The sequence below is a fragment of the Geotrypetes seraphini genome, chromosome 3 (genome assembly GCF_902459505.1).
Source record: "Geotrypetes seraphini chromosome 3, aGeoSer1.1, whole genome shotgun sequence".
Lineage (NCBI taxonomy): Eukaryota > Metazoa > Chordata > Amphibia > Gymnophiona > Dermophiidae > Geotrypetes > Geotrypetes seraphini.
In genome coordinates this window covers 91,587,341-91,602,470 of record NC_047086.1, presented here as the reverse complement: position 1 = coordinate 91,602,470, position 15,130 = coordinate 91,587,341, and the positions used below count along the sequence as shown (strand labels likewise).

The following is a 15,130-nucleotide window of genomic DNA, read 5'->3' as shown; positions in this document are numbered from 1 at the left end:
GACCAAAAGGTTTGTAATCGCTCACAGGACCAAAACATATGAAACAACCCAGCTGGCGTCGAATGGCACTTAGGGCAGCAAGCATGAGAGGCGAACCCCACCAGGTAAGCTTTGTAAGGAGAGATATAAAGGCAGAGTAGGAATTTGTAATGCTATTCATGTAAAACTATAGAGCGGGTCAATCTCGAAAGCTGTTTCATCAGAAGACACAAACCATCTCCAGTTAGTTGTTCATGAGAGTCCAGATCTTGATTGCACACCGCTGCTACTGCATCATAGTCCCAGGAAGCACCAAAACTGCCCAGACCGAGTTGAAAGGAGAGGCTAGTCCGATGTTGACGAGATAAAGTCAAAGTTTCCATTACCATAACTGCCATGTTTTCATTTAACATATTGTGATCCAGGGAGCGGAGATAATGGGAGACTTGACAATAGGAAAACCAATCTCTTGCCTGCAATGAGTTTCGAGTTTCAAGTTTATTACGATTTTATATACCGCCTATCAAGGTTTTCTAAGCGGTTTTTACAATCAGGTACTCAAGCATTTTTCCTTCTCTGTCCCGGTGGGCTCACAATCTATCTAACGTACGTATCTAATGAGCCGTGAGTTTGAAGGTCCTGAAATGCAAGAGGAAATCCCTGCTTGGTCAGCATCAGGATCCAAATCACGATTCCCCCATAAAGGCAATAAAACCGTTGAGGTAAATGGCAGATGCATGCGTTAACATAGCCATTGCCAACATTGTCTCATGGATTTCAACAGAGGGTGAGAGCGGGTGGGAAAAATCCGATGAGGTTTTCGAGCGTGAAGATAATATAACATATGCGTTGGTGCCATCAACTGCTGTTCAAGAAGAACAGGGGTATAATATTGAGTGTTCTTTATCCAATCCACCAGATGTCTAAGACAGACAATATTTTATCTTCTCAAATCAGGTAGGGCCAAACCACCTCTCCCCACTGGCAGAGAAAGTTGTGCAAGAGTCAGTCTAGGCACATCCAGAAATCTCAAAATAGTTTAAATTACTTTCAAAACAAAGCAAGGAGAACTGCAGTAACATGTACAATGATACAGGCAAAGTTTATTAAAATAATTGCGGTTAAAAACAACACCTTAAAATTAAACCACGTGACCCAACACGGTCCATGTTTCGGTACACGCCTTCTTCAGGGGTCCTAGGTTGGAAAGGAGTCAAATTGAACTGCAAAAAGCATGCTGAAGCCTGTGTGAAGATGAACATCGAAGAGCAGCTTGTACGTGGGCTGATAGATTTCGAAATCATTGTACATGTTACTGCAGTTCTCCTTGCTTTGTTTTGTCTTCGACCCTTTTACTGCAGATTTTGTTGGTTCTTCATTTTTTTGTTTGTGTTAAATTACTTTCAAACTTAGGCGAACTTTCTGGTCTGCTATCTTCTCCAGGGTCGGCTGTATGTGTCACAGTAATAGTTTGTATTTGTATTTATTTATTTATACCCCGCCTTTCCCAAGGCGGGTCACAATAGATTACATACACAAACGGAATCACATACAGTACAGTTATAGTCTGTATTGGCTTTTTGATCTTCAACATCCTATACCCAGAGGCCTTCATGTTTTTCTTCGACAGGCGATTTATTTGGGCCTTCTATTTGGGGTAGGTCTCCTGAGTCTTACTTATGGCCACTGGCACTCACATATGCTACACCTCCTGACGATGGAAACCATGCATCTGTCTGACTGGGATACTAAACAGGGACAACTGTTGCTTACTATTTGGCAGCCCTTTTTGGATACTTTGGCCCCAATTCTGTAAATGGTGTCCCGATTGTAGGCAGCGGTAGGCATCCTACCGCTGTCCAAACCAGCCAAGCGGGATGAATGTTTTAAAAAAAAAAAAAAAAAAAAGCTGAAGACACAGGCCGCCTACATTGGTGGTGCTTCCGGGAGCCTATGGAGGCCCACATGCATGCCTAAGCTCGCCTAAGGCTAGGCATGGGCGTGGTTTGCCTCAGAAGTAGCCTTAGGCGAACCTAGGCAGCCATACGTGTCTCCCTAGTCCAGCAAGGGATCTCCCTGCTGCAATAAGTTTAGCGGCTGACAGTCCCCCCCCAATGAATTCAGCAGGAGGGATGTCAAATCCCTCCTGCCTGAAACCCCCCAACCTCCCTGAACAAAACTGGCAGGAGGATGCCCAATCCCTCCTGCCAGAAACCCCCCAACCCCCTGAATAAAACTAGTAGAAGTGTGTCCAATCTCTCCTGCCAGAAACACCCCACTGTAGATTCCGCAATGACTCCCCAACGTGCGGACCCCCCACTCCTCCTAACCCCCCACCCTCCCCGGATTCCCCCCTTGCTAACCTGTAATGATGGCCGGCCGGGTCTTTCCACCATCCATCCGGCATCCATCGAAATGCGTGCCTGCCCCTTCCAAGTGCATTGTGGGATGCACTGGGGAGGGGCCTAAGACCTGATTGGCCCATGTGCCTAAAGCCCCTCCTATGGGTGGGGCCTTAGGCACATGGGGGGTCTAGGAATTATGGGGCAGGAGTGATCCCCAGTTACTCAAGCTTCAAGATACTGGTGATCACTAGTAGTATTTGGAGTCAAGCTGCTGTATAAGGGTTTTTTTGAACCTGATACCAGCAGGGACAGGAATGAGTGGGGCTCATTCCTACCCTATATTCCATAGACCCCCAGAGATTTCTAAAGGTAGGTCTGGAGGCTACAGGACAGTGGGGATCTTTTTTTGGAAAGGGGAGATGATGGGGGGAGCACTTTGTGTGTGTGGGGGGGTGATTTATATTAGATTACCTGCCCCCCCCCCCATAAGATGCAGCCTGGGAGTATCGGACCATGGTTTAGAGGCCCAGTGCTCCCAGGCATTATGAATAGTACAATGAAACAAGGATTCTTTCTATATATTTAGAGAGGCTATTGACAGTCAATTTTAAGAAATATAATAATTTACCTCAGGGGAATGACGTGAAATCACACACAGCAAAATAATGATAAAAAATAAAAATATATTGTGAATGTGAGTGAGGGTCTTCAGTTCACAACTCATAGGGACAATCAATCCCGTTAGTAAGAATTGTTTAGTAGACGTCAACCCAATTGGGTATGGTCATATGGAACATCTCAGGACCTCTCACTTTTGTGAACAAAAGTGTACTTAAATAATAATATTCTCCACTCTGGGTAAATACATATAAATTGACGATAGTCTCAAACCTATAAGGCCATCTTAACCTCTAGACATACTTTTCTCTGTGTGAAAGGTTGTCCAGTTCGTAGCAATAAATAGCACTGATGTATATAAATAATCCACTCGGCACATATCTGATATATTTTCTAGCAGTGTGTAATAAATACATTCAGCATATTTATTACACACTGCTGGAAAATACATCAGAAAAGTGCTTTCTTTTGTCTGGACCACTTGTCATTTCCAATAAAAATTATGTGTAAAAAAGAAAAGTACTTTCCATCAAGGAACTACATTTTCCAAGTGTTTCACCTGATTATGAAGCAATGCATCATTAGCCAAGCAATCCAGATTAGTTTCCAACTTCTTAAACTTCTCATACAGATCTCCAATGAGCTTCACCTGACCTTCCAATTTTGAGACTTTCTTCAATCTCTTGAATTTAATAGGATAAACCACTTGTTTTTAGTCGCAAAATGCCAATTTAAATGTTCCTAGCAAGACAAAAGCTCATCCCCGAGTTTCCTCTTCTGGTGTCTCTTGGTAAGGAAGTAATCCATTTGCACGAGAGTTTTCCCAATGTTTGTGTTAAGTCTACTGCCAAAGTTTTGATTTGTAGTATTGGGAATATTGTTTGAAAACATTGATACACACTCTGGCAATGGCTGTTCTTCTTTTTCATTACCCTGCATAAAAATAAAAAATAAATGTACATCTTTCTATGAATGGCAATAAAAGCAGATGTTGATTCCTTTAACATCACAACTGTAAAGACTGCAATGCTCCCTGTTGTAGGGGAAAACACCCTCCAGGGTTTCAAGACTAAGCTGGACAAGTTCCTGCTAAACTGGGACGTGCGCAGGTGAGGCTGGACTCATGTAGAGCACTGGTCTTTGACTTGGGGGCCACTGCGTGAGCAGACTGCTGGGCAGGAGGGACCACTGGTCTGACCCAGTAGCGGCAATTCTTATGTTCCTATGTATGTGTAATAGAAGTCTATTAAGAACTCAAATGTAAGATGAATACTGTAGGTTGTGTTTACTTTACTGCAATGCACTCAAGAGCAATTTACTGTTATGGTATGCACAAAGTTAACCCATTTGGAGACATTGCCTCTAAAAGAAATCTACTCAGGGCAAACAATTTGCTTTGTTCTTGTATTTTGAGTGTTAGCATTAAATGAAAAGATTTATAAGATCCACACTGCCAGGGATCTCAAAGTCCCTCCTTGAGGGCCGCAATCCAGTAGGGTTTTCAGGATTTCCCCAATGAATATGCATTGAATATATAATATAATATAATCTGCTATCTTCATCTTATCGTAACTTTACGTTACTATTTAGCCCAAACAGGTCCTGTCGGACATTACCTACTAAAATGTACATATTACATTTTCGCTCAGCAAATTGTATTTCTATACTATTGCCTCCTGAGGTCTCTGATCTCTGTATTCCTCTGAATATCTACTTATCGTATTTCGCTGAATGTCCAGCACTCTTGATTGTAAACCGCCTAGAAGTCGCAAGATTGTGGCGGTATAGAAGAATAAAGTTATTATTATTATTATTGAAAGCAGTGCATGCACATAGATCTCATGCATATTCATTGGGGAAATCCTGAAAACCCGACTGGATTGCGGCCCTCAAGGAGGGACTTTGAGACCCTTGCACACTCCAGACAGGCAGAATAGAGACAACTGTTGCTGGATCAGGCCTTAGTTATGCAGCAGTTTCGAAACTGATTATTAGGAATTATTTTAAAGAATGTGCTAGTGAAGACTATTGTAGATTTTATTTCTTGTTTTTAGCATTAAATTTTCTAGACTGAAGAAGATTTAATGCTAAAAAATGCAGGCTCATGCAAACCTCAAGGGAATGTTTCAATATAGCAACTTGGGAATAATAATAATTAAGATGGCCAAACAAGTAGAAAAGGCAAATGCAAAATCCAAAAGGATGCATGGGTGCACAGAGACAGGTATAACCAGCAGGAAGAAGAAGATATTAATGCCTCTGTATAAGACTTACGATATCAATATATATACTTTGGAAGAAAGGTGGAACAAAGGAGCTTTTCCATCAGTCTCCTTAAGTTCTGCTCTATGGGCTCAGTAATGACCATCATCCATCACTTAGGTATATCGCAAAGTCCATTTCTTTCTTCTTTCTGGTACACCACCTCATCATGTAGCTATCGCACCTGTTCTATCATGGTGGGATAGGGGGGGTTGTCATGTGTAGTGTTCACCTAGGATTTATGGGACAACACTAATAGATCCTCCAACTGTAGGGAAAAATCTTTGCAGTTGTTGCTATTTCCCACCCTCTCCCTCCCACTAGAATATGTGAGTAGTTGCATTGAACTACCTTATCCATGTCTTGCCTCTGCTTCATTCAATTTATGCTATGGGAAAAGCCTAAGTGCAGATCATGTAAAGGTAGGTACACACTTTCCCTGTATGTACTTTTTAGAACATATGGGAGGTCACACTGTTTTATAAAACCCTTTTTTTGTGTGTAAAATGGGCTTTAAACATTGAAAAAACTTTATTAAATGAAAATCTCCTCCAGGGACTCTTTCATCATTCTTCTTAGGTGCTTTCAACTCATGCTCTAGTCCCAGATCTAAAAAGAAATCAGTTTTGTGCTAGTCCGGCAAGGTCCTCCAGTGTCATTTCAACGTGTCCAGCCATCGGATTGCACTAGAAAAGGTTCAAAGAAGAGTGATAAAGGAGATAGAACTCCTCTTGTAGGAGGAAAGATTAAAGTTTCAAGTTTTTATTAAAATTTGATAAATTACCTATCCAATTTCTAAGCGATGTGCAAAGCATAAAAGGGTTTAAACAAGCTACATGAAAACTTCACAATGTACATGATCCAAGAGGAGAGGGGGAAAAAATACATTTTAAGATGGAAGGGGATTGGAAAAAGGAAATCAGAAGGAAAAGTTAGCATATCTATCTATTGAGCAAGGCATGCTGAAGGCATCTTTGAATAAGAAGCTTTTTAGTTTACTTTTGAAACGATCCTGTTTTTTATTCTCTAATTTAGGTTGGTTCCATGTTTGAGGAGCAGTAACTGAAAAAATGTCAGGGTGTTTGGTATAATTATCTTTAAAGAAGGAATTGAAATTAGTGATTGATCCACTGACCTCAGTGAGCGAGATGGCGCATAGGGAATCAGCAGTTTGTCTAAGAAGATTGGTGCATGAGTTGCTTGAATTTTAAAAGACAGGAGGGCAATTTTATAGTTAATTCTGTAACTGATTGGCAACCAGTGTGCCTTTATCAGAAGAGAGGTTACGTGATTTAATTTTTGAGCTTTAGAAATAAGTTTAATTGCAGTGTTTTGGATAATCTGTAGACGTCGCATCTCCCTTTGAGTCGTACCTTTAAACAACAATTGCAATAATCTAGTTTTGAGATCATTAGTGAATGAATTAATATTTTTATTGATTTTGGTTCTAAGAATTTTGATACCGATCGAATCACACGGAGTTTGTAATGGCATGCCTTGACCATTGAACTAATATGTTCATGGTAAGAAAGTTTGTGGTCAAAAATAACACTAAGAATTTTTACTGAGTTAACCATTTGTATTGGATTGCAATCAATGGTGATTGGGGCTCCTAGGGAAGTTCCTTCTTTCTTGGGGAATAGTAAGGCCTTTGTTTTTTGAATGTTAAGAGCTAGCATATTCTGCTTCAACCAGATACTGATTTGATCTAGTTTTTGATTAATTTTAAGAATTTCTGTAGGCTCATCTGATGTTATAGTGTGCATCAGCGTAGTAGAAGACAGCGTAGTATGTCATCAGCGTAGTAGAAGACAGAAAATCCAATGGATTGACAAAGGGTCATTAGGGGGGCTATGAAAATATTGAACAAAAGAAGAGATAGAATGGAACCTTGCAGGATGCCAAATTTGATAATGGATGATTGAGATGTTGTGTTGTTAAATATATATAACAAAAATATCAAAAAAATTCAATAAAAGGATGCCCAAAATAAATCACAAAAAACTGCACCCTCCAAACATACAGGACAAGAAAATCACCTATCTTAGCAAAAAAAGGGAGAAAAGACCTCAGTGTCTAATAGGGGCTCTTTAGGCTTCCCATATAGACAGGCTAGTTTTAAACAGAGTTTAATCCTAGCAGACACATCCTTGGTCAAAAAACTCCCAGTTGTTTGAAGAAAATTTGAAAAACATAAGAAAAGTATAGAAAAATATATAAAATTATAAGAAAAATAAGAATAGAAGTTCACATATTAACTGGGAGTTTTTTGACCAAGGATGTGTCTGCTAGGATTAAACTCTGTTTAAAACTAGCCTGTCTATATGGGAAGCCTAAAGAGCCCCTATTAGACACTGAGGTCTTTTCTCCCTTTTTTTGCTAAGATAGGTGATTTTCTTGTCCTGTATGTTTGGAGGGTGCAGTTTTTTGTGTGTTGTTAAATATTACATTTGAAGAATGATCTACAAAATATGACTTGAACCAGTTGAGTATTTGGCCCGCAATACTAACGGAAGAGAGCCTAGCTAGCAAAAGATCATAATCAATAGTGTCAAAAGCCGCTGAAAAATCAAGTGAAATAAGGATAGCTGATCTCTGATGGTCAAGTTGATACAGTATGTTAGTCGTCATTCCTAGTAAAGAATGCTCAGTAGAATTATGTGAAATCCTGTCTGGTTGGGATGTATTGCATTCATTGATTCAATGAAATCTGATACCTGGTTAAACACAATCTTCTCAGTTAATTTAGTCCAAAATGGAATGTTTAAGATCAGACAATAATTCAATGAATCCTGAAGGCTAACTTTGTGATCTTTTACAACTGGGATAATTGTTGCAGATTTCTATTGTTTTGGGAGTAAACCCAATTCGAAACTATTCAAAACTAACGAATGTAATAGAGAGCTGAAGAAAGAAAAAAAGCATCTAATAATAGATGGGGGATAATTTCTGAAGGATAGCCTTTTGTGTTGATGTATTTTTTATGAGATTCTCTCTAATTCAGAAAGTGAAGGAATATTGAATTTGGAGCATTTAGAAGTTGGTATTGGGGTTGGATTGGGTTGGGTTTTTAGCTGTATGATTTTTCTTTGAATAATATTTTTTCTTAGAAAGATTTATTTTTGCTTTATATAATGCGGCATGTTCTTTATACCTTTTTAGATTTGCTACTGTTATTTTGCATCTCCATAATCTTTCCAAGGACCTTAGTTGTTTTTTTAGATGTGCAAGTTCCCCAGTATGCCAGGGATTCATCAGTTTATGTGATGAAAGAGTTTTTGTAATCCAAGGAGCAGAGTTCCTGACAATTAGGCTGATGGCTGTTTCCCATACTCTTGCTGATCATCTGGGGATTTATTTTCTAAGTCAGCGGTAGAAATACCTAGAAGGGAATCAATGGAAGAAGAATCTAATTTGCTATCATCTCTATAGCTGATGGTTTTGGGAGGAACTTGTCTTATATTTTGGACTAAATTGACAGAAGCTATTAACAATGAGTGATCTGACCATGCTGGCAAGTTTGAGATGAACGAGAATACTTTTCTCTGTGAATTGGGGGTAAGATTGTATCAAGGGTATGTCCCGCCAAGTAAATTGGGCCAGTTATGAGTGGGAAGAAATTTAAATCAGAAATGAGAGTTAGCAAATCGGTGGTAAATGAGTTGGTACTATCATCAAAATGGATATTAAAGTCACCAAGAATTATGGGATTTTCTGTGGCTGAAGAAAAGTCAAACAAAAGTGATTGAAGCTGAGAGAAAACATCATGTCCTATTGGTGGAGGAACATAGAGAAGGAGAAAATCTAATGTATGCTTACTGTTCAGCTTAAAGTGAATGTATTCAATGGTTGCATTCCTTGGGGAAATTGAATAGAATCATAAGGTAATATCATGTTGGGATGAGAGGAGTTAATCTAGCAATGTATTTGTATTTATTATAGAAGGCAATGTGAGCCGTCTCCAGTCACAGCTCCTGATGGGCATGACTGATGAAAATCTTTTGAAAGTTAATATCGGACTGATTATTGTTTATCAGGTTTGGTGAAAGTGTTACAATGGAAGGAGTGAAAAGTGGATTTGCAATGAAGTTAGATTTCAAACTGAACCTTAAACATGTGATCTGGAAGAGACTTACAAGAGCACTTTTATTAATAATTTTGGATACCCTAGAAGAGTTTTTAAATGTGTGTGGGGGAGGGCTTTCATTGCTATATTGTGTATGTTCACTATATTGTATTATGATGATATGAGATATTTATGAATGAATGATTTATATTAATGGTTTAACAAATAAATGAAAAATTTGCACGTATGTACATTTTAGCTTCCTTTTTGTGTTGAAATATTGAATCAATTGAAGCTATAAAAGTTGCATGGTTGTCCCATTGTATTGTGGATTGATTAATTTAGGAAAAACATGAGCGTTCCTCTTTCTCCCTCAGAGACCTCACTAGAATGAACCCAGCCTGGGTAGAATATATCTCTCCTGTGAGTCCTGCCCCTGTGTCTCAACACTAAGCTCCATAGCCCAGTCCATGCTGGAACCCTAGTTCCACATTTGATTAGCATCTCCTGCTACCCAGGGTTATAATATTTGCATAGGATAATCTGTTACAGTACAGTACATTTTTTTACTATTCCTGGAAGGCTCACTATACAATATAAGGGGTTATGATGTGATGTGTACCTGGACATCCCAATGTCTTGTTTTTGTGTGCTTTATAGACCGGTAAGCCTTACTTCGGTGCTGGGCAAAATGGTAGAAACGATTATAAAAAATAAAATTGAGGAACATGTAGACAAGCATGATTTAATGAGATGGAGTCAGCATGGGTTCAGCCGAGGGAGATCTTGCCTCACAAATTTGCTTGACTTCTTTGAAGGTGTGAATAAACATGTGGATAAAGGTGAGCCGGTTGATATAATATATCTAGATTTTCAGAAAGCTTTTGATAAAGTTCCTCACGAGAGGCTCCTGAGAAAATTAAAGTGTCATAGGATAGGTGGCAAAGTTCAGTTGTGGATTAGGAATTGGTTATCGGATAGAAAAAAGAGGGTAGGGTTAAATGATCATTTTTCTCAATGGAGGAGAATAAACAGTGGAGTGCCGCAAGGGTCTGTACTGGGACCGGTGCTATTTAACTGTTCAAAGTTTGCGGATTGTGAAAAATTGCAGGCGGACCTTAGGAAATTGAAAGACTGGGTGTCCAAATGGCAGATGAAATTTAATGTGGACAAATGCACACTGGGAAGAATATCCTGAATCACAGTTACCGGATATTAGGGTCCACCTTGGAGATTAGTGCCCAAGAAAAGATCTGGGTGTCATCGTAGCCAATACCATGAAATCAATGTGCAGCGGCAGCCAAAAAAGCAAATAGGATGATAGGAATTATTTAAAAAGGGATGGCAAACAAAGCAAAAAATATTATAATGCCTCTGTATTGCTCAGTGGTGTGACCTCACCTTGAGTATTGTGTTCAGTTCTGGTCTCCTTATCTCAAAAAAGATATAGCGGCACTAGAAAAGATTCAAAGAAGAGCGACCAAGATGATAAAAGGGGATAGAACTCCTCTCGTATGAGGAAAGACTAAAAAGGTTAGGGCTCTTCAGCTTGGAAAAGAGATGGCTGAGGGGAGATAAGATTGAAGTCTACAAAATCTTGAATGGAGTAGAACAGGAACAAGTGGATCAATTTTTCACTCCGTCAAAAATTACATAGACTAGGGGACACTCGATGAAGTTACAGGGAAATATTTTTAAAACCAATTGAAGGAAATTTTTTTTTCACTCAGGGAATAGTTAAGCTCTGGAGCGCGTTGTCAGAAGATGTGGTAAAAGAGCATATAACGTAGCTGGTTTTAAGAAAGATTTGGACAAGTTCCTGGGGGAAAAGTCCATAGTCTGTTATTGAGAAAAATACAGGGGAAGCCACTGCTTGCCCTGTATCGGTAGCATGGAATATTTCTACATCTTGGGTTTTGGCCAGGTACTAGTGACCTGGATTGGCTACTATGAGAATGGGCTACTGGGCTTGATGGACCATTGGTCTGACCCAGTAAGGCTATTCTTATGTTATGTACCCTTGGATGTCTTTTGTTTGAAAATGGCCCTTAAAGAAAAACACACTGAACGCAAAAATATCTAAAATGGGGTAATATTCAAACAAAAAAAAAGAAGCTTTTCTGGTTCAAAAATGGCCATGGTTGGCACTGGATTTTTTTTGCTAGAATTGCAATTTAATGATGAAGGACAGTGAATGTTTGCAATGCGATGAGAGCATAACAACGAGTGCCTGCAAACATGGACTCAGTCATTGAAGCTCATTGAATCCAGGAGTACCTATGCATGGTGCACATGTAAGCCATCTTAATGTATTTTTTGGAACACGGTTTAATAGCCCCTTTCCATCTGTAGAACATGCTTTATGCATGAACAACACTTTATACAATTAACTTCACAGTGAATACATTTAGTTCAGATCTTACCAGCGAGTCATAATCCTTCAAAAAGCTCCAATGTTCTTTCCTAGATGAAAGAGTATTCACAATAGCCAGTTATTTTTAACATCCTCAGGCAATTAATCTTATAAAAGTACATTAAAGAAGCATCTAATCTTTCTGAAGCCATTCTCTCTCCTCATTAACATAAATAGCTGGGGAAGAGAGACTGCAAGGATCTCCTGTTTGTCTTTTGTATGTATAAATGTTATATTCTTGCTGTGTGATTTCTTTACTTTGCAAACCACAGCCATTTTTTTTTCATAACAATACAGAATCTAAATTTTTTTTTTTTAATGTAAATACCGGTAAATGTTTTCTGCTGAGCATTATTCCTGAAAATTAAAATCCCAAACGACTACTGCCTGATCTGGTTTAAAAGGATATTCCTGTTGAATATGCCTGAGATAGATCTGCCTAAAGATGAAGTTGATTGAATACAAATTTGTGTTATGCGTATACAATATAGATCTTGAAAATCCACCTGGCTTGCAGCCCTAGAAGATCACATAGCTTTGCTGTAAAATATCATTTTAACACAGTTTCCCCTACTCTTGGTTAAGTCCATCCAGAGGTCATAAACTGATATAGAAGCAGGTGTTGTCAATCAAATCCAATCAACTTCTTTGGGTGACCAGAGAACTTGGTCAGGGCACAATGTTAGATGTCAAGTGTTTGGATTTCAGCAAGGCATATGATATAGGGCTCCTTTTATCAAGCCGCGCTAACGGGGGTTAGCGTGTCGGACATTTCATCACGCGCTAACCCCCGCAGCTGGATAAAAAACTAAGGCCTGCTCAATGCAGGCATTAGCAGCTAGCGCGGCAGGTGGTTTAACGTGCGGTATTACGCGCGTTAAACCCCTACCGCAGCTTGATAAAAGGACCCCATAGTTTACTTAGGTCCAAAAAAATATAATTAAAATGTATTAATGCAGGAGTTTATTTTACTGCTCTATACAACATACTATATAGTACACTTTCAATTTGAAAGAGCAATTATAAAAAGCATTCAGGAGTGAAGTAATCAAGGTGTATTAAAAAATTGCCTTTTATAGCATGTTGATTTACCACGATAGTTAGCAACTAGTCCACAGATTGCTGACTACAATTGTAAATGAATAACACTGCTTACAAGCCACTTCACAAGCAGTATTATTCTAGCAGCCTGGAGAATAAGTTGAAAATAAATAATAATAGTTTAAAAAATTGATCCAGTTACATTACATTACATTAGGGATTTCTATTCCGCCATTACTTTGCGGTTCATGGCGGATTACAAATGGATTGTCAGGACATTAGAAGTATTTAGGGAGTAGTTTGTATTTTTCTTTAAGTTGCTAAGGATTACTTCTGAATTGTCAGGGTATTAGAAGTACATATGGAGTAGTTGCAGGTGATGCTAGGGACATTTCTGAATGAGTTAGTTTGGTTTTATGTGTTTTTTGAATAGAAGGGTTTTTATTTCTTTTTTGAAGGTTTTGTAGTCTGTGGTCGAGGTCAATAGGTTGTAGAGTTGGAGGTCGAGTGACAATAACGGCTCATATGGTGAACATATGAACATAAGCCCTGAAGAGCCTGCTGAGGATCTATTAAAAAAGATAAGAATTATAGTGATGTATATATGCTGCATGTAATAAGAAAACCCTGGAAAGATAGCTGAAGAAATATATCAACATATAAGTAGCATTCCCAGCCCAAATCTCTAATAAACTCTCCCAATGGTTTAGGAATATATTGAACAGCATAGGGGATTAAGCAGACCTCTGAGGGACTCCTATATCCATTTCTCTCCTATCACTATTATCCCCCCTGCAATTCTATTCTCACTATCCTATTGGATAGAAATGATTGAATCCATGCCAGAACCCTTTCTCCCAAGCCAACTTCCCTACATTGCATCCCCAGCAGCACATGTTGGACCAAATCAAGTGCTTCTGAGAGATCTAAAAATATCAGTAACATCCTCCCTCTTTGCCTGGTACTTTATAATTGAATTTTGCACTGCTACCAAAAAAATCTCAGTACTCAAATGCCTTCTAAACCCTGACTGAGCCTGATCTGATTTAGAAAAATCTTCCAAAAAAAGATTTGATCTGTTGGCAAACTAACTTATCCACCAATTGTGATATCCATGGCTGGTTTGCTACAGGTCTATTGCAAGATTCTCCAGATCTTTCTTTACTCTTCAAAAGGGCTTAATAACTGAGCATTTCCATTCTTTCAGAATTTGCCCTAACTTTAGTAAACAATTAATAAGGTCCGTCAATAAAGTTAATCCCAGATCCTCTGAATCTCTCATCTCATATATCAGACAATCTTCTTTACTTGAGTCTTAGTAACCAATTCAAGCTCTTTCAATCTATCTTCTACCCAGATCCAACATATCGCTAAAACCTGCCGCTTCTTCCTCTATAATATTACCAAAATCTGACCCTTCCTCTCTGAGCACACTACCAAAACACTTATCCACGCCCTCATCACCTCATGCTTAAACTACTGCAACTTGCTGCTCTCAGGCCTTCCACTTAACCATCACGCTCCCCTCCAATCCGTCCAGAATTTGGCTGCATGATTCATATTCTAGGAGAGCCACTATACTCACATTACCCCTTTCCTAAAGTCACCTCATTGGCTTCCCATTAATTTCCAAATATAACTCAAACTCCTCTTACTGACCTACAAATGCACTCACTCAGCTGCCTCTCACTATCTCTCTTTGCTTATCTCCCCCTGTGTTGCCCCCCCCCCTCCCCATGAGCTCTGCTCAGCTGGTAAGTCCCTCCTATCAGTGCCCTTCTCTTCAACTGCCAACTCCAGACTCCGTCCCCCTTCTACCTTGCTGCACTGTATGCTTGGAACATGCTGCCCAAATCCCTACAGTGGGCTCAGTCTCTGGCAGTGTTCAAGGCCCAGTTAAAAGTCCACTTCGAGAGTGCTTTCAACTCCTAACTCCTCTCACCTTGGTTTCTGCATCCCAACCCTATATGTCATGTCTGTCTGTCCAAATTAGATTATAAGCTCTTCTGAGCAGGGACTGTCTATAAATGCCAAAATGTACAGTGCTGCTTACGCCTTTTAGCACTAGATAAGTGATAAGTAGTAGTAGTTCTACCCACTCATCCAAAGTTATTTCATCACTCAATCCATTATCTTTCTGCAATTTCCTTATCTTTTCCATAAAGAATCTGCAGAAATCCTCACTAGATAGGGAATACACAGTTGTTAATTCCTTAAGTTTTTTCCCCAACAATATGTAGACTACCTGATCTTTGAGGAGTTTCCAGGTGCTTTTTGAAAATAATTCCTTCTTTTCATTTCTTATCTTCCTCATATAAATCCTATTAATCACATGCCAGGCCTTTCCCAGTGTTGCCTCCTTTCCCTTTTTCTTCCACTTTCTTTCAATTTGCCTTTTCTCTTTCT

The 15,130-nt window shown here is 39.2% G+C and overlaps 1 protein-coding gene across 2 annotated transcripts in view; it reads right to left on the bottom strand.

Annotated features, from left to right (window-relative positions):
* Positions 1–2,510: 2,510 nt before the first annotated feature.
* Positions 2,511–15,130, bottom strand: part of C3H2orf50 (chromosome 3 C2orf50 homolog) — a 29,740-nt gene continuing 17,120 nt past the window's right edge. For both annotated transcript variants that reach the window (XM_033939972.1, XM_033939971.1), the window contains 2 exons: positions 11,694–11,733; positions 2,511–3,875 (listed from right to left, as the gene is read on the bottom strand). In XM_033939972.1, the coding sequence (XP_033795863.1) occupies positions 3,684–3,875; positions 11,694–11,733 (232 nt within the window). In that variant the 3' untranslated portion in view covers positions 2,511–3,683. The remainder of the gene's footprint in view (positions 3,876–11,693; positions 11,734–15,130) is intronic.